Source organism: Strix aluco, chromosome 6 (assembly GCF_031877795.1).
Source record: "Strix aluco isolate bStrAlu1 chromosome 6, bStrAlu1.hap1, whole genome shotgun sequence".
NCBI classification, from domain to species: domain Eukaryota; kingdom Metazoa; phylum Chordata; class Aves; order Strigiformes; family Strigidae; genus Strix; species Strix aluco.
This window is the reverse complement of record NC_133936.1, coordinates 6,552,746-6,573,737: the sequence shown is the minus strand read 5'-3', so window position 1 is coordinate 6,573,737 and position 20,992 is coordinate 6,552,746. Positions and strand designations below refer to the sequence as shown.

At 34.0% G+C, this 20,992-nt stretch overlaps 1 protein-coding gene across 1 annotated transcript in view; it reads right to left on the bottom strand.

The window, feature by feature from the left end:
- LRP1B (LDL receptor related protein 1B) overlaps positions 1–20,992 on the bottom strand; it is a 750,913-nt gene that overhangs the window by 64,033 nt on the left and 665,888 nt on the right. The window contains exons 66-73 of the mRNA XM_074828545.1: positions 14,744–14,860; positions 7,477–7,583; positions 6,698–6,827; positions 5,558–5,664; positions 4,519–4,651; positions 1,292–1,414; positions 621–743; positions 225–362 (exon numbers count right to left, since the gene is read on the bottom strand). Of these exons, the coding sequence (XP_074684646.1) occupies positions 225–362; positions 621–743; positions 1,292–1,414; positions 4,519–4,651; positions 5,558–5,664; positions 6,698–6,827; positions 7,477–7,583; positions 14,744–14,860 (978 nt within the window). The remainder of the gene's footprint in view (positions 1–224; positions 363–620; positions 744–1,291; positions 1,415–4,518; positions 4,652–5,557; positions 5,665–6,697; positions 6,828–7,476; positions 7,584–14,743; positions 14,861–20,992) is intronic.

The following is a 20,992-nucleotide window of genomic DNA, read 5'->3' as shown; positions in this document are numbered from 1 at the left end:
TTCCAGAAACTCAATAACTACTCTAAAAACTACTACAACCTGAATCGCTATAAAATTTTCCTTCCTCTTGTGACATGTCAAACAGAACTAACTCTTTTTCCAACTACAAAAAACACTTTAATTAATGTCTGGGTTGTTGAGTAGGTTTTGCATGGATGAAAGTCTCAGTTAATTATTTCTTTTCTGCTACAATCACGAAAACATATCTTGTCAGCCAAACTCACTTATTTTGCAGTCTTGCTCATCTGAACCATCTCCACAGTCATCAAACCAATCGCACTGTAGCTCCATTGGAATACATTTCTTATCATTACAAGCAAACTCATCTTTTTTACATGGTCTTGCTTTATATGTGATTTTATCTATATAATTACAAATTAATAAGAGAAAAATAAATCAGTATTTAAAATTCCTAGATTATTTTAGACACATACAAATTGGAATGACCATGAACCATTAAGCAACTGGAAATTATTTGAAGCTTAATTTCTTTCAATTTCAAATTCTGATCTACTAACCTCCAGTTAAGCTTTACTGAAGGACAAGCAGATCTCTGTAACAAAGTTTGCCTTCAAGTTGTTTTCTTTGATCTGAATGCCTTGAAAGGTAATATCACCTACCACAGTGATCTTCATCCGAGTTATCACCACAGTCATCAACCTCATTGCAAATCTGCTCAGGTCGCAGACAAACCCTGTTGTTTCTACATCTGTATGGCCTTGTTGGAGGGCATGGAAACTTTACTGTATATTAAAAAAAAAGAATCAGCTATTACCCAGATAGTATTCTTGAACCTTCTTTAATGTCTCTTTATCAAAGCAATAAGCAGGCATGGGAACACATCTGTACTTGACATATGAATGGTACTTGATTTTAACTTGTGGTACCTAATGGAATAACACTTCACCAATGTTTACAGTATAAGTTCTTCATTTAAGGAATGAAAGTATTTTGTGTGATAAGGATAATTACACTTCTTTCTGAGAATCTGTAAATATGACTGAAATAAAAAAAAAGGAAGTAGGAAGTTTAATGATAATCAATATTTCAATGTAGAAGTAACTTTTTCCCAGCTGTGCATTTCCTACAAAAAGATTAATTTCTCACAAATATCTTACCTGAAATTACATGAATAGCAATAACAACAGAAAACTATATCCCACATTTCAAGCTAATCTTCTAAAAGTAAAATAAAGAAAACTTACATGCATATGTCCTTATATAGTTATGTATGTTACATGTAATTTCTTGCTTTACTACATGAAAAGCACTGAAAAATATAATGTCGTACCACACATTTCAGCAACTTCATCAGAGTTATCTCCACAGTCATCCTCACCATCACAAACCCAAAAATGTAGTTTGCAAAGGGAATTGTTGCACAAAAATTCATCAGCTCTACATATATTTCCCCCTGGGAGAAGGAAGACAGAAAAAAACCAGGAAAACAGAAAGACGAATGAATGTCAATTTTTGATAAAAACCAGTACAACTACTTATCAAATATTATTGGCAGAGAAGGACACATGCAGCATATATGAACAAATCCCAAATGAAAGAGTTGGAAAGGCAGAGAGAAATGCTCATTTAAAAATATCTTCCTTGACCATACAGTTCTTTCACTTTCTTTTCATGATTGTTAGCTAGGAATTTCCTATTTGGCCTGACTAGAAAGGGCAGTTATCAAAGAAAGACACTGACAACTCACCAGCTAGGCGTGTTCCCCTTGCATTTAGCCAGGAGATGCTTAAAATATCTTTCTGTCTGTAACTTCCTTTGGTGATGCTGTCTTTCAGAAAAGACCTGTCTGGGTACATCAGTAATTTGTGCTATCAGAGAACAGTGCAAACCAGAAGACAGAAATAGGGTCAAACTTGTGAAAGGCCATTTCAGTCCGGGTTTGTTTCACATGAGTGTCTGATCCTCCACCTATTCCTACTCCCACTCTGAGCCACACATCATGTTCAGAAGAGACTGCAATCAGAAGTGATTGCAGTCCCTTAGCCATGAGGTAGCACCTTTTTCTTCTCCTGAGTTGTAATAGGCTTGGCCAGGCTTGTAATGTTCCCATCAACTATAAACTCTGTAATTAGGGAAGATCTAGCCATGTAGGCACAGAATAGATAAGACTAGGTGACCTCTAACAGTCTCTTCCTTTTTGTAACTCCCAAAATTTGTCATTAGGATATTTACTGAACACAGAATGCAGCAAGAATAAGTTCTTCCGTGTAACTTCAGTATCGATTCAACTCTGAATCAGCTAACAAAATAGAACAGAGGGTAAGAGAAAATGTTTTAAGCTGGAGTGCTCAAACTTTAAAAATTGGTTCAAGCTGGATTCAGTTTTAATGTGTGTAGCAATAAGAAGGCATTTTGTTTCAAAATTATGACTAAATTTTACCACTACCAATCAATGAAGTTATGGAAACTTCTTGAAATTAATTTCCTATATAGCACATTTTTATGATAACTGGATTCACAGTTTCCTGACAGAAGCAGAGCATAAAAGAAATAAAGCTGTGTACCTGCAGAGGAGGAAACAATGAAATTTTATATGATAACACCAAAACTCTCACTGTGGCTTTCCTCAAATGTGTTACACCCACCCTAATAGTTAGATCAGGCTCTGATGGCTTTTTACTTATTCATTCAGTGCCCTGTTCACAGCCCATTAAAATCAACAGAAGGCTTTCTTTTGCTATAAAGGGTTCAGAATGGTTTAACTTTTTTTTCCAGAAGATTAATTTGCATGAAATATCCACCATGTAAGAGGATGTTGGGAACTCTCACACTATGTTACCAAATATAATTCACTCCCATTGCAAATATAACTTACGAACATTAACAGAAATATTCTTCATTATCATCCAAGGAAAAATATACAAAATTCAAGTATTTTCCATGATGAAAGACATTAATATAAATAATTGTGTGTGTAATCACAATATAACCATAATTCTGGTTGTATAGTAAGATTGAAAAGAGCTGCTTATAAATATGCACAGTGGGCTACAGATAAATATTACAGATCATTTTAAAATGCTGTAGAATAAAACTATTTGTGTTTGCTGTATTTCCAAAGAGGAAGAAAATTAGTTATCAGTGAGATCAACTGGCATTTGTTTCATGTGATTGCTCTGCCTGTCATAATTCCTTTATAGAATAGATTTCTATAACAGAAATCATAATTGTGACATAAATACAAAGTATTATAGCAATAACCAACTAGGCAAAAGGCTTCTTATTGCATTATAAGCAATTTGTAGTTCACAGAAGCTCCATTATGCTATCCAAAGAATAACGTGTGCTTCAGATAAAATAAGCGCATTACTACTTGCTTACACTTCATCGGTTTTTAAACAGATACAGTCCAGATATTTTAAAAGCAGTTTTAAAATAGACTAGAAGTTTTTTAAAACTTTGTTATCTTTGTCTTCTTAAAACAGTTCATTCTTCAATATTTCCAACTATGAAGTTTTTCTCTTTGCATCTAAACGTCTCTGAAACATTCTTCCTCTTTTCTTCATTTTCTGGTCTCTCTTTCAAACTTAATCATCCCATGTAACTTTTTTTTTTTCCTAGTGGTAAGTGTTGCTTAATAGACTGACAACAAAAAAAGGGACGGATATTTTACTCTGTAGTTGCTTGCTTCATCTCTGATTATTATTATTTATTATTGCACTGCAATATGCTTTAGAAGTTACACACATACCATATGACTGTAGATGACTAACACACAGAACTACTCACTTTAAAGAAAAGGAAAGAATAAAAATCTGGAAAAAACAAGAAGCTGACATACTGCTGAATAAAATTTTGCTTTTGAAAAAAAATTCTTTTATTTGAGTGAGAATTTCTGTGTTTGTCACAATTATTGAATTACTAAGAATTTTGTGCAATGTTACACTGCCTGGCAAGGTTCGGTTAAAAAAATCAGCAACAACTAAGAGAATTAGATCAACAGATGTACTTCTCATATTTAAAGCTTAATTATAAGCATGAGAGTCTGAGCACAGGGCTTGGCTTCATCTGTATCAACTTACGTGCATAGTTCTGCTCTCTAAGGAGAGTGAGAATTCAAAATGTGGTTTTATGGGTTCTAGTTAGTTGCAACATTTCATCTCCACAGAAATAAATAAAAAACTGGGGTCTTAAGATTACTTATTTAGCAATTTTTCATTATATTGCATGGCTTTGTAATTTATTGTTTCCTATAAAACTGTAAATTAACTGGACTTATTACCAATTTCCCTGATGAGACAGAATATGCTTCCAGTAACAACACAACCTCTTGGTCCTTGGGGAAGGAAACCCAAAGAAGGAACAATGAGCTGTGAGTCATAAGGTAAGTTTTGCTTTGTCCTGCAAATCACTTGTGAAGCTGCTATACTGTCTTTGTCAAAAGAACTCACAGAGCTTTCACTTCATCACTCAGAATAGCCAGGGTACCACTAATTTACAACGCATCTTGATAAAAAAACCTGATAAAGTAAGCCTTTTAAAGAAAAGTGTCTCTACCTTGGTCACATTTTTCTTCATCGCTGCCATCCACACAGTCATGGATCCCATCACAAAGCCATCTGACAGGGATACAGTATGCCTTATTTTTGCATCGAAACTGACCTTCTTTACATTCTGTTACACAATCCATCTGTGTAGATACAGATATGAGCTAAGTATTAATGAATGAGAACAACATACTTCAAACAAACCTAACAAAATTTACCAATGCTGTTTTTCATTGCCCTACGTATTTCACACAATAACGTTGTCCCTGACAATGCAGTGTGCAATTCAAGTAGTTACTGAAGTCCAAGTGAAATTGTAACCACACTTTGTATATGTTCTGATATTGCTTCTTTATGTTGCTTAGTGTTAGCAATGGAAACAATTGGCTACATTTACGTTTCTAAACTCAACTGCCCTACAAGAAATGACCCTGGACATGGGGCCAGTTAGTGCGACCTGGCTCATATCCGCATTGATCAGGACTAGATTGATATTGTCTACATCTGCACTGTGTAGCATTTGGCTCAGGCCTCCTTCATCCTCCAACTGGCACCTTTATGACTCTGAGAAATAACAACTATTTTTGGTCTTTTTTTCTTGAAGTTGTTCATGAAGGTGGTAATTTTTAAAAAAGATATCAACAGTGCAACATGTAGAAAGAGCATGGCATGAAGGCTGAGGTGCCTGCTAGGATTGTATCAGATGAATCTAGAGGACAGAGGGAGCCAAATTTGACACGAACTTGTCCATGCTGACAGTACAGAGCTGTCCTTGAAGCAAAATCCCCCAGAACCATGCTCAAGTTTTGACTTAGGGGAAACAAATTTGTCTGCTCCAAAAGGTGGCTGCAGAGCAAACAAACATAATGCAGTGCGACTACCAGGGAACCAAAATCATGGGGCTAAGTTACCTGACAGTGGTAAATAGATGCAAAAAAACCCCATCTGCCCTTTTAATTATTTTCAGACATTAAACTGTTAACAAATTTCATGTCAGATAGCAGGGGAAAAAAAAAAAAAAAAAGGAAATTTGTCACTTTGTCACCTACCTCATCAGATCCATCAGCACAGTCATACTCTCCATTACATTTCAAAGATGCTGAAATACAGCCTCCACTTGCACACACGTATTCACTTGAAGAGCAGGTTGGAGATGCTGGTTACAAAGACATATTTTAGCATTAAGAAAAAGACAATTTATACATAAGTTTCTTTATAACTTAATATTTCCATCTAGTTAACATAGTGAGCAAACATGTATTTGTAGCTGACCAGAGCTTTTCCAAATGTTTGTAAACTACAATGAAATATTTGAAAAAATGAAATTGTTGCACCCTAAGTAAATTGTATAATGATACTGAAAGGATATTTCTGTTTTATCAGTGAGGAGTTCCTTTTTTTGTGTTTTCCTTATGCTTGGTAACAATGGTAACTACACACATATTCATAGAACAAGTGTATTAAAAAATGGCATTATTTAAAAAGTTCTTAGGGTTTAGTAATTAAAGTGCTTATAATTAAGTTAAATTTACAAGAAAGTATGGTTTTAGAAAGTATACATTATTACAATTAAAATAAATACGTATTCATCAGTTTTATTTAAAATATAGGTGGATATTTTTGTCACACTGTAAATGAGGGGGGTTTTGTCATAGGCTTCTATAAGTTGCACCCGTCCAGATGAAGCTTACCAAAAATTTAGGAAAATTCCTGCAAAAATAAAGAACTGCATTTTCCAAGACAGTAAAAAGGAAATAAAACAATAACAAGAAAAAAAATAATTTGCTTGAGAAAGCCTTTGCATAAAGACTAGTAAACATTGAATGAACACCACAAAGCAAAAAAACCCCCAGAGACACTGTAGTGACATGCCAAGAATTACTGCTGTTTTCAGAGCAGAATTTCATACACTGAGTATACATTATCAAATTATATTTCAATATAATTAAATTAAATACTATTCCCCCAACAAGCTTCATATTGCATAGTTGTACATAAGTGAGGTTTTCAAATCACAAGTAGGAAGACACAGTGATACACAAAGGAATGATAAAGTATTTCAGATTTCTTTGCTTTCCTCGCTACTTCTAGTGCCCAAGGAATCTTGATTTGTTGATTTATTTCCCCCTTGTTTCATTCTGATTTATTCCTGGCTTCATTTTATTTCTCAGCATAATTTAAAACAATACCTGGTTCACAATTTTTCTCGTCATCCCCAAGTTTGCAGTCTTCATGACCATCACATTTCCATTTTGCTGATATGCACTGACCATTGGAACACTGGAACTGGTCTCTGGAACAGCCTGTTTCACAATACCTCTGGTACAATAAAAACAATGTATATACAAGATCAAGAGTTTAATATAAACTTTGGTAAATATATAGCTGATCACAGAAGTTACAGCCTATACTCCTCCACACTATGAAATACAGTAATGCCTTGTGAAATAAAATGTATTTGTAGATACGATTCATGAAAGGTGGCTTGTACCCTCTAAGCAGGTGGGAAGCACCTGAGGTCCAGCACTGGTAGGAAAGAAGAAGGGACAAAACAGATAGGAAAGAACAGGAAAACACCAAAGCATTATCCAGTTAGCTTCTGCTACTCAACAGTCTACACTGTTTTCTCAAAAAAACCCAGAAACCAAACCAATGCTGTGTGTAGAAAGAGTGGTTCCCCAACCAGGACATAAACTATTTCCAGGATGGGAAGAGGTTCAGATAATTGCTGGGACAAAATGATGTAGACTACTGTTAAACATAACGGGATTTTATTTGCATGTTCTCTTTTCAGGATAACTATTTCAATAGGTTTAGTTTTAATTTAGTAAAGATATTTGCATATACGGATTCATGTGTAGAATTCCCATTGCTGCTTTATAAAATATTCATATGTGGGAATCCATTCTCCAACAACAGAAAACTACTAATTTTCTAAAGAAATATTTTTTTCCTGGAAGAATCCTACCTCATCTGAGCCATCTGCACAGTCATAGTCTCCATCACACCAGAATCTTGCTGAAACACAGTCTCCATTTGCACAAAGAAAGTCTTTCAAAGTGCATGTTTGAGGCTCTGAATAAAGAAAAGTAACAACCCTAGGTTTATTAGCATTTCCATAAAATATTTTATACATAAACCCCCCCAATCAGTCAATGAATGACTATAACAAAGTCAAAACCACTAACTTGAAAACTAAAAGGATTTTTTTTCTGCAGGATTTTGTTTTGTAACTAAATTTAATTTACATATAGTAAGATAGTAATGAAAATACTTTCATTTCCATTCTATCAAATCTCTCTGGAAAATTATGTGATGCTGACGACATAAATATTTATTTCAACGCATGTATGTTATTACAGGTTTTATGAGATAGGTACCACAGACTAGAAATTCATTTTGCACCTGTTAATAACAATGTAATTAAAACTAACCAGATCTTCGACTTTCCATCATGCAATAGCATACCATTTACACATATCTTTTAGCATATGTGTGTGTGTCAAGAGTCAGCTTCCCCTGTGCTGACATTCAGGGGAACAGTATGAGATAGTAAATGGATTGCAAAAGAAGTAAAGTTGGAGTTTCAAGTAAAATCTGTTTTCCAGAAATTAAGTATGGGAAGAAGCATGACAATAATCTACTGAATTAAATACTGATGAAATTGTTAGAGATTTAACAGAATGAAAATACAGTGAGTTGAAAAAGTCAATGGACAGTATACTTCCATAAAACCCCACTATTGTCAATGTGTTAGAAAACACAGAAAAGGAAAAAAAAAAAAAAAATTGTAAGTATAAGTAGGTAATTTTCCAGTAATTTCAGGGAAACAGAAGGGAGATGTTAGATGTTAAAAAGATTCTAAGGAGTTTACAGATGGGTAGAAGACAGTAAAGTTTGGAAGGTAAGTGGAGTATTTGGTGATAAATGGGTATGTCGTTCTACTCCCTGGGAAGAAATAAAACACAGGGAGGTCTGAAGTCATTATAAAAGGCAGACACAATAAAGGGGAAGAGTAGACGCAAAATTAATTCAAGGTACAGATAAAGCAAACAGCAGAAGCAGGCTGTAGGGAGTGATGGAGTGATCCTGAGAAGGTGAGATTGGCTGTTTCAGCCTATTTACTTCACTGGCTGCACAGCTCTGTGTTTTTGCTGCTGCTGCCACAGAAACACTGGCAAGGGGACCAGTGTGGAAGGTTTCCCCAGCAGAATACTACATGCTTTCCTCCTGAAAATGAGGACCGTTACAAAAGACACTGGAAAAAATGAAGTTAATGTCTGGGCTTTGGACCATCAGATTAAACAAAGGTAGAAAAGTAGTGGGGACTGAGGAAAATTTAAGTCTCTACATGCAATTTAGACTTCTCCGGTCTTTGGGAAAGCAGGACTGAAAAAACAAACAAGGATTATTTGTGGGATTATTTCCATCACAGTAAACATTTTATTATGTAAATAATGTAAAATCAAGAATAATTGGTAAGATCTTTTTAATAGAGACGGGAAAAGAGTTCAGGCAAATGGTAAATGACAGTGACTAAATCAATGGAGGAAGGATAAAAAAAAACGAGAGACCAAGAGCAGACAGTAGCAATGGACAGTAACGGACTGGGTAATGCTAAAGGGTCCTTTAGGTAGTTATGGAAGGTGGAAGCATGAATGCTTTTTAAAAATATACCATAGTGATCAATGAAAGCACACATGAGATTGAGAAGAATTTGGTAAATACCAGCATGAGAATATACTAGACATGAATGGCACAGATCTAAGGTAAAGTTGAACTTTACTTTTTTTTTTCTGGATTTATAAAAATCAAGAACTGTTTCAAAAAAGGAATAGTTTTAATGGACCTTTCAGCTATTTTTTTGCCTTTACTTCATAAAAAAAGGCAAAATTACCCCATTTTAAATTTTGAGAGAAATTTCATTTTTCACGTAGGTGCAATTTTTCGTTTCGAAGTTGTAGGAAAGCATAATAAAAGCAGATCTACAGCAATTGCATCAGTTCTCCAGCAATATTATATTTAAGCAAATCAAAGGTTAGCATTTATATGGATTCTTAGATTATACACCTATTACTTCAAATTCTTTTCAAAGCAATAGCTCCTTGTATGAGTGTTAGCAAATCACTGACATCTGATTCTTCTTGTTGTCAACAGGCCAGGAAAAGGAAGTTCACGATGTGATAAATTACATAAAGGAAATAATTTGTGGAAAAAGTAATTCATATCCAAATAAACATTTTTTATGTTTCTGTATTGATTTGCAAAATATAAGCAAATACATTTTCTGTACTGCTAATGAATTATTTATAAATAGAGATTTGATTCTGGAAAAAATGTACACAAGGAGCTAACTTCTCAATTCTCTGTTTGCAAGACATATTTCTTCTGCTGCTGGAATGCATCTCTGTGATTTACATATGAACACAGAAGAGTACTTTCCCATCAGTGCTCACACTGTTAGTGAAAGGAATAAGTATTAATAGACTTCTGTATAACCAATGAAGGACAGCATCTTTCAGGTTCTGCTTTATAAAAACACTGAAACTCCTTCTCGAGAAAAGCATTTTTGAATTATTAGAGAGTTTCATTTGAAATACAGCACATAAGATGAACTACTTTCACATTTTAAAGTCTGAAAATAATCTGTAGAGCCAACAGACATTTGTCATCAACTTAAATGGTAGCAAGAAAAGGATCTCATGAGAAACGTTTAAAATGATTTAATATTTGGGTTCAATTTTGCATTTAATAGACATAGATATTGCCCTAAGTTATGAATTGAAAGGATTTTTAGGAGACTGATGTACTGTTATACAAGTCTGAGGGGAATTCTTTTTTTTTTTTTTTAAATAGGATATGAAGTTCAAACCTACAGTGTACTTCTTACCTGTATTTGTACAGGATAAATATGTTTGTTCCTTGTGAAAATTCTATGTCTGTAACAGCAGTTACAAAGCAAACTTGTAGAGAAACTAATTTGTATAATAGGAAAGGTGGCATTTGTACATAGAAAAAGAAGTAACAGCAATACAAACATGGGATAGGAGCACCTCACCTAAAATGAGTTAGAAGTGTACATTGACCTCTTGATTCATCCTAGCATTTGGTAGTAGATCACAAAGATTTAGAGGAATTAGGGGACATACCTAAGCCACACTTTCTTGTGATGAATGAGTATTCATCAGATCTTAAGCCACACTTTCTTGTGATGAATGAGTATTCATCAGATCTATTACCACATGGTTGCGTTGTAATTGAAACCTTTCAATAAGCCAAACCAGAGTATCCAGTATGATGCATCCACATAATATCAGCAAAAGAGTATTATTATCATTGAGTTGTGAGTTAACCCTGGAGGGCAGCTAAGTCACACACAGCCACTCAGAAGGGTAAAAGTTCAAAAACTTGTGGGTGGAGATAAAGACAGTTTAATAGGTAAAGCAAAAGCTGCATGCACAAGCAAAACAAAACCGTAACTCTTTCACTACTTCCCATCAGCAGACTGGTGTTTAGCTGCTTCCAGGAAGGAAGGGCTCCATCACGTGTAATGATCTTGGGAAGACAAATGCCATAACTCTGAACTTCCCTTCTTCCTCCTTCTTTTCCCCAGCTTTTTACTGCTGAGCATGATGCCATTTGGTCTGGGATATACCTTTGTTCACTTGGGGTCAGCTGTCCCAGCTGTGTCCCCTCTCAGCTTCTTGTGCACCCCCAGCCTCTACACTGGTGGGGCAGCATGAGAAGCTGAAAAAGCCTTGAATGTTGTGCAAGCACTGTTCAGCAACACCTAAAACAGCAGTCCACCTCCAACACTGTTTTGGTCACAAATCCAAAACACAGCACCATAGGAGCTACTGTGAAGAAAATTGTAGCTATTCCAGCCAAAAACAGTACATGTGACAAAATGGAAGAGGAGGTAAAAACAAAACCGCCTTTCCTTATAATTCTCCATTACAATACTGCTAAAAACAACAACATGGACCATCCTGCAGAATGAATGCCTGTAAACACAAGATTACTAAAGTGGCCATAGGTTGGGTTTTTTCATATATTTAATGTGGCATTAAATGCGATTTTCTTCACTTATTTATTTTCATGACTTTACTTAGCATTGTGTTTCACCAAAACAAAGACACTTGTTCTTTGTTAACCTACGCATGAGACTGGTAGGTGTATATAAAAGGAGGAACCTTTAGTACACATCAGTTTATCATACTACAGTAGCATACTTGCCTTTGGCTAGCATTGACACCCAGCTGCTCTTAGAAAACTGACACTAGCCATTGTCTGAATTGCACCAAGTCAGCTGAACCTTAAGCAATGTAAAGGATGTCAATGTACAGCACTGTCCACTCAAAATTTACTGAAGATTACATTATGAGACATTCCAGCTTAGTTTCTTTCAATATGCTGGTTTAAAACATTTTCACTTAAACATTAAATAATTGCTAGTTCTCATTGCATTTGGGATATGAACATATCCCAGGACAAAATTAACTAATCTGTTTTCTTGACAACTTGTAGGAGCAACAAAACAGCATTGAGAAGATTCTCTAGCAACAGTAGTATTTTTACACTGATTGAATTCATGTGTTTCTACAGCATTATTACATTTGTTTTGCTTCAATGTTTACAGTGTATTATATTTTCTTTAATTACATTCAATAAAACATTACTGGTGTTTTCTTTTCAGCAAGAATAAGATAGTAATTTCTACAGAATTTTCTTTTTTTGAAGTTTCCTGAAAGAGAAAATACTATTTTTTGCTCTAATATTATTTTTTTAAATAAACCAAATAAACTCTGAAGGCAAATTCCCTCTCCAAAAGTTATTAATCCATAAGAGTTAAAAATACATTCTTCTTTGCTTAGTACTAACTCAGTATGGACCTATAACCTTCCTAATAACTCTTACTTATTTGTGAGGGTGAAAATATAGTTAAAGAATAATAGACTGTAAGACAAATACAGTTAAATAACAGTGTCATAACGGGCACAACTATTTGCATTATACCACTAATAATGTGATATTTCTTAACATGCATTCTGTTTCACTTCTGATAACTTGACCAGGATGTTGTGTGTGCATGAAATGAAACTATACAGAGAAATGCAAATACTTGAGCTGAATTTCTATAATTCAATGAATTAATTCTGCATTCTTGAGAAACAACTCTTTCTGACATAGTTGCCTGACAAGCCCTTTGTATATTCATGTATGCTATGAACAACTTATTGTAATGTGCAATGTAATATATTTTGTCAAATGCTTTTGAAGTTCTAATTTCGTATATATTTGTTTCATTACACTTTATTCTATAAGTGGCTTGACAGCCTATAAAGAATTTTCTACATCTATTTCAAACAACTGAAGAGTATTATGTATTTTCCCAATGCTTCCAAGATTTTGAATTTTACAACTGTGTCAGCCTACTGTATTTAATTTAAACAGCAGAATATGGGATTCAACAGTTAGAAGTGAAGTATGCATTTGACACGCAAAAGAAAAATTAAAAAAAGCTAACACTACATCACCACTCTGGCCTTTAGTTTGATGCACCAGCTATGTCTGGGTATTCTCAACTCACTAATTCCATCCATTACAATTAACTACAGATTTCTTTATCTGCAAGTCTAGAGAACAGACAAGAACTGAATATATAACTTAATTACTGATGTGAACACAAAGATGGCAAGCTTAGATATTTTTTTTTTAAAATGGATAGATGATTGCTCCCTCATTATTTGAACTTAGTTTTTTAATCATGTTGTACTATGATAATCTAAACTTTAAGGAGCAAAATTATTAATACTGGGTGATAAATAAATCCCACCTCACACATAGCAAATTTTAAATAAGATCCTGGAAACTTATTTTGCAAACAGCAATAATGTTTTGCAGAAGTTGTTTTTTTTTAATTTTCAAGTTTTCAAAAGATTATCTAGTCACGTAGATTAACATTGCTACAGAAAAAGCTATGTCTCTTTATTTGATTTTTACATGAGAATAAAAGAACATAAAATAATTTTGTGGGATTTATGATATAAATGAAAATGGAAAAATCCCACTGGCACTAATAATCAATTCCCAATTAAAATCTCCCACAAAGTTAAGAAAGTGTTTGTGTGTCACCCCCGCCCCGGGGTATAACAAATGGCTCTGAGTGATTACTGAGCCACATGACATTTGCCCCTTTAGATGAAACACTTGGATATGAAAACTACAGCAACTTACAACATTTTCAAATGTAGATAGAAATTAAAAAGGAGACAAATGCACTTTAACCTTTCAAGCAGAATGAGCTAGTCTTTAGAAATCCTGTACCTATGGACACCATGACTTTAATTGGAGAAAGGGGCAGACAGCAAGTACTCAGCATTAGAATGCCTAATTTATTAAGCTTTCTAGGTCATTACCTTGAAGATACTAAAATATACATTCATGATATACAATCAGGAATATGTATTCAAGATTATCTACACAAGATACTAATTTCTTGGATTTCTAAGTACACAAGAAAAAAGAACAAATTGTCATCTGAGGCAAAGGCACTCCAGAACTATTTGTGGAATTTCCCATTTGAAATTTTTCATAAAGACAATGATTATGAGATAAAACCATTAAGAATTTGTCATTTCTTCCTGAGAACCAGATCTAAATTAACTCACTGAAATCAGTATTACAGAAATTTAATAGGCATTCAGGTTTCTCATAGGTAGGAGAGAGCCGAGCCACTTTGAAAAACAACATCTACTTCTTAATGTGATTAAGTATTACAGAAATGGACTCACGATACAAAACAAGGCAAATCATCTCAGGAATATGATTAATATAATGGGTAGTGTTTGATCAAATTTTATTGTCAACAAATGTTTATCACTTAATCACTGAGCAGTTTTTATGATTCTTATCCAGAGATAAGAAATGCCATCTGTAACTTATTGACAAAGGCAAACTAATTGTAATATTTATTTTGAATTCATCAGATTATTGAGAAATCGTAGGTCATGCATTTTTTGCATAGCTGATACAGAATCACAGCTCTTTATAAGAAGTAATAAAATTGGAGAATGTCAGCAAGGGACATTTTCAGTTCTGGTCAACTGGTTTTCAGTGGTTCAGATGGTGTTGTACAAAAAAACACATGCAGTTTATCAAAATTGAAAAGTTTCCTCTTACATGTTAAACTGACTCCACTCCTTACAATATGTACTTAGGAAAAAGTTACTTACTACAGTTTTCTTCATCAGAATTATCACCACAATCATTTTGGCTGTCACATCTCCAATGATCTGGAATACAGTTGTTGTTTTTGCACTGGAATTCATGAGGCCCACAAGTTTTTTTATCTGTAATTAAGATGAATATAATTTACATCATTGCAGACAAAGAGTCAAAATAGGAAAGACTGCTACTAAACAGTGACATGACAACATTGCTAGATAACATTGAAGAAGGAGCAACCATAATACTTGAAATGTTACTTTCAGAAATACTTTTCATACCACATTCTTTAAGATTCTATTTATTAATTCATACTAAAAGAGATATGCTCATAAATTTGAAGATAAAATTAAAATATGGACTGTACACACTGTAATTTAAAGTAAAAAATATGAAATTCAGAAGTAATCTCAAATTAGTTTGAAGAGAGGGTATTATTGCACTGATTCTCAAAAAATGCATTGACTTTTCCTTGAATTTATCTGTGAGATTGTTTTACAAAAGATCTGATTAGAGTAAACCACAAGACTATTTATTTGAAAATGTCAGTATATATATTACTCAAAAGTTAAGTTTGCATATGACAATTTAAGACTAATACATGACAGAAAACTTTTCCTTTTGATTTACATTTTCACATTCTGATGTTTTGGGTTGGAAGTCTACTTATACAAAGTAAAACATTATCAAGCATATAATGCTAAACTGACATTAATTTTCTTCATGCAGTAAATTTTCAATGAGCTTTCCCATTTACAGAGCAGCATTGTAGGCAAAGGTTCTTGAAGATGCATGAACATCCTGAACTCCTCCAGCAGGAAGGAGTTGCCTCTATGTTTTATTTATATTTTTTATTTCTTGAGTAATTCTTTCAGGTTATAAGGACTGAGATGAAATGAGGTAAATTAAAAAGTTATCAGTGACATTTTCTTTGGAAAAAAAAAAAGGTTGCTTTGTAAAAGCCTCCATGACATATTTAAAATTACATGCCACTGTGATGATATTTCAATAGAAATTTTTAAAATTTCCATTAGGTTATTTCATAGCATGTCAGTTCAGACTTGATACTGCTATCATGACAACTCGATGAGTTATAATAACTGACAGAATGAAGGAGGACTGAAAAGCTAGCTTAAAACATTGTGCTTCCTTTGCCTGTGAAATGGAAAGGACTACAAGTTAGAGGTATTGGATTTGATGCTATGGCCCAAACTGCTGCTTTTTGTGCTTTGTTTTAGGTGTGGTTCTGGAACTAGAGTAATAAATCAAAACTACATTTGAATATCAAGAAGGTGGAGGTAAATGGCATTGCAGCTCAGTGGTGTACACTCAAAAATTTAGTAATTACAATACTGCCTTTTGCATTTGTTCCTTATACTATGCCAATATTGTGATTGCAAGTCATTTTCTTCCAAAATACTTTTTCCTACAATGTTTCTCAAGATCACCATCTGTGACATCTGTCATGACATTTCAAATACTTGCACTGTCAAGCACTTAAAAAATATTTAACATTACAAAACATAAAAATATCCCCTCTCCCAAAATAAAAAAAACTGTTGCACTTTTTTCTGTAGCTCTGCAAAAGATCAAGTTTCAAACCAGAAATCCATCGTATATTTATTAAAGTACTTCTAGTAAAGTCTACAATCTCCCATTAACATATCTACCCACAAAATCGAGTCCTAAAGACTAATGACAGATTATATTCTATTTATACTTCCGCATTCAACAGAAATACCAAGATCTAATCAGTAATACACAAAAGCCAGAGATGACATCCCTTCATTTCAGCTAGGATGAAGAGAATATGTAATATATCTTTTCTTATTCTTCATAAAGAATTATCTAGTTCTCAAGGATGCCTCTAGTTCTCAAGCATTGCTTCTTTACACTTGTGAAGAAAGGCTGGATTTTGTTTCTTAAATTATCCGAGTGTAGTCTAACCTTATGATTACCACTTGTATCTTTCTCCTCTTATTCTAATCTTACCAAGCACAAAGGAATATTTAATTATATATATTTATATAATTTTTATATATAAAAGATTTTGCATGTTCGTAAGGCTCTCTCCACTTCACAAATCTGAAAGCTTTATACTTCCCTTGGGTTGACTGATCTCTCTTAGCAGCTTACGCTTGACTATGTCTTACAAACTAGATTTCCTTGACTTGTATTTCCTTCTTTCTGTTAATGAGAGCCAAGCAAAACAATAGGATACTAGAACTAAGATATAACAAAGAGGAAGATTCAGCAAAGTTGTATAACAAATATCTGATCTTTTAGAAAGACTAATTTTCTCAACTCAAAGGAAATAGTGCAAACCAGTATTTTTTTGAACTGTAGAACCCTGAAAAGCACACATGGTGCCCGCCCATTGCTGTCTTCAATACTAAATGGCTCTCCATTTTTCTTAAAATGAGACTACCTTAAACCAGGAAAGTTCTGATAAGAATGGTAGAAAGGCAAAAAAGTAAGTACTGATAACTCAATTTTCATATTTCTCTCTTCAAATTATTATTAAGAGAATCATTGATCTACTGCAACAGGCAAAGGCCCCTTCTCAGAAATTTGTGTGACCACCTGAGGTAGCTTCTGGTTGGTTGGGGTTCATCTTTTGTGCATACCGAACAGGATTTTACTTTAGAAATAATTCTAAATGAGCGTGAAGAAAATAGGATGAAGGCTTAAATGGAAAACAAACCAAACCCCAAAATATGCACCCTAAAAGCATTTTGATTCAAATATCAATCCCTATGAATTAAAATGTTATTTTACCACTAACTGCACTACATTGCTGTTTGGGGATTTTAATTTCATATATGGGCTTGTTTGTGCATTTGTGTGTGTGTGCGCCTGAGAGGGATAGAATCCAAAATGAAAAGTAACTTGCTTTTGATTGAGGATCAGCTAGCTGTTCTAGGGCTTGGCAGGCTGTCACTGATGCTGGATACAGGAAATTATAAGCCTGTTGAAGGAAGTTTAAGTTTATATAATGCATCCTTCAAATGTCTCAAAGAACATATTCTTCATCATCAGAAAAAAACCCCTACTTTGACTCTTTAGGCCAAAAATAAAATTAATATTTAGAAAAGTGAAGAAGCAGAAAGCAGTCATACTAATGTTGACACATTATGCTAATAAAGACCTGAAATACATATAACCCTTAAAGCAGATTATAACAACTTTCTGTGACCACAAACAGATTTCTTCAGATTCTAACTCAAACAGGGTCTTTTTTGATGTAAAGTATTAAAGTTGTGAGCAAGGATTACCATAATCTAATGCCTTCTTTTAATTGCGTGGACAGAAAGCATGAATTAAGTCTACGTACTGTTCTTTGAAAAACACCATACACTCAATAATAAACATACAATTCTTAACTCTACTTCAATTGTCTGAGTCAGAAAGTAACCACAAAGACTAAATACATTCAGACTACTTCTAACAAATTCAGTTAATATAGTATCTCCAATAACATACAGTAGCAGATGTTGACTAAGCAAAATACATATGTCTATGAAGCACTTAAGCAAAAAAGAGATTATCCTTTTTACAAGTTTTGCATTGTAAGCATTTTAGAAATGAACTATAAAGGATAACAAGTTAGTATTAGCATCCACATATACAGACCTTTATTATACTCAGCTTGCAGTTTTAGAATTTAATTCTATCAAACTTTGTTCATAAAAATAACCATCTTTAAATCTAAAAACAACCCCAACCCCAATGCAGAAGACCAAGCCGTGTTAAAACTACTGTTATAATAAGGTCATTTAAACATATTTCAAATGCTAAAATTACGGAAAACTTTAAAATGTGATTAAACCCACCCTGTTCTTGTCAAGGCTTAGTTGTTCTATGTGTACATAACCATGTGTGGCACACAGATTGTGAATATGAATAAATTGTTCAGTCTCCCCCAATACAGAAACTATCAGCATTATATGCAGCTAGCAGATTTAAAATAAATATGTAGGTGATTTTGCAGGGAGGTGTGTAAATAAGCTGTGGAACTCCTTGTTGCAGCATGTTGTCAAAACTGTACAAAGGTTAAAAGAAACTGAAATCCATCATGGGTTATTGCATACAGAGATATATTTGACTCACAATATCCTTGATTCTCAAACTGTTAGAGGCTAGAAGAGTATCCCCAGGAAGTTTCATTAAGGACTGCCTTGCTCACATATTCTTCCCTAGATACTAGCTTTCAGTCACTGCCAGAGACAGAATAAAAGGCGAGATGAGTCTTAGATATGAACCAGCACAGCCAGTTGTATATATTGTGACTGAAAAAAATATTTAACTTGGGATTGCATGCACTGCAGCTCTACACTATTTAATTGTTTGAGCAATTTGGACATTATTCTTTCTATTGGCTAAAATGATGAATTACAGTGAAGTACCTATTATAAATACAATTTTTCCTATTCAGCATTAGTTTGGGGTTTTTTTCCTCTTTGCTTTTAAACTTTGTGTCTTGAGGATATTATTTGAATTATTTTAAGACCCTTTGTTAGTCAAAATATGAATCCACAGTTTGGAAGCTTGGAATGCTGTCCAAATTGGAAAGAAACGGCATGTTGGAGATCAAGATGATTGGGGACAGTGCAGGAGAAAGTACCTATAAAGTGGATCAGAAGGTAAGCAGTGCGGGGGTAGTTGCATAATAGCCCAGAAGAAGATATGGAGAGTCTCTACGGCAAAGGTTCATCTCCTTTGCATTCACTGTTTCTTCAAGCAAAATGATTTCTTGCACTGTTCTTCTCTCCAGTTGATATGATTAATTAGTTTTCCCTTCTTGACAATTCAAACAATGGTCCTGGATTTTCAGTATTGAGTTCAATTTCCTAGGCATACTTAGAGCTCCAACATTTTCATATACGTGCTTGTTTCAATCGCTTGAAACGTATCCATGGAAATTTTGCTGTGTCTCAGTGCTTTGTTCTTGATTATGGCCTGTAACTTTGTTGTCCCACAGGTACCATAAACTTGTCCAGACTTATGTGTTTCATCAAACCATTTACTGACATATGGATGAATAATGGCGAGAGCTTTGAATGTTCTGTACAACTGTTTTCCTTGTTCTCATCCATCTCAGAACATTTTCCTGTTTTTTGTTTTATAGGTCTGTTTGAAGTTTCCACACGTTTTTCTGTGCTTGGGGAGTGTGCATCTTGCATTGACATCCATGTTCAGTGATATGCCAACAATACTGATCCACTTATTCTGACTCTGATTATCTGTAAATCCATTTCCCAGGTGGAATGTTTATATTTATTATTTTCTTTCATTTACAACAGAAGAGCTGACTCGGAACTTTCCAACATGCAAGCAATGACTGAGAACAGCCACTACTACTATACAGTGTGATGTTTTCTTCCAAGTGATGATGAATAACATACTAGGCATGTACAATGTCACATGCAGACCAATGTGAAAACTGCTTAGATTTTCAATTTTCTATGAGTATTGTCTTAATAAAATAATTGTTTTGTCAATCATAAACATGCTAAAAACTGTAGAGTTATATTTGTGATCCAACAACGAATCTTCAAAAAAGCAATGAAAGACATTCTTGGATTCAGAGCTAGTCCTTATGTTCTAAAAAATCTGCCTTAGTCAGGTAGAACACTGTGGTTCTGGATATTGTATAAAATATGACAGAAATTAGAGCTTGGTTTGGTAATGGTTCGATTCTATCCTTGATCTCTGTAGAGGATCTGCTTCTTCAAACTATCAAATTTAAGTACATAACTTTCAGAAGTATCAGGGGTTCTTGGAGAAGTCCTATGGGGATGCAAATTTTGTGGAGTGGTGTATTAGGACACATAACTCCCTGGAGCTCAGAGAGAAGCAGAAGTTGGTCAATGTCAAGTTGGCATCTGCTCTGGACCTTCTGCACAGTCTTAACTAACGTTTGCAAATTATTACATGTTTCACTGTTTATGAACTTCAGCAGCAACAAAGTATGCGTAATAAATTAGCAGAAACTGGATAATACTGTGAGAAAAATCAAGAATGTCATTATATTCCAAATAAGATACTCATTTACAGCTCCTGCCAATAGAGTAGTAGTATAATATGAAGTTTATAGACTATTCCTATAAAGATTATTATTCAACAAGAACTGTATGAGCCAGATACAGTTATCATATCAGACAGGTATTATCATACATTGAAAAAGGACATGTTAACTCGGATGATTATTTCCTTTCACTACTTTTTTCAAAAATATCAAGCTACAGTAATATATT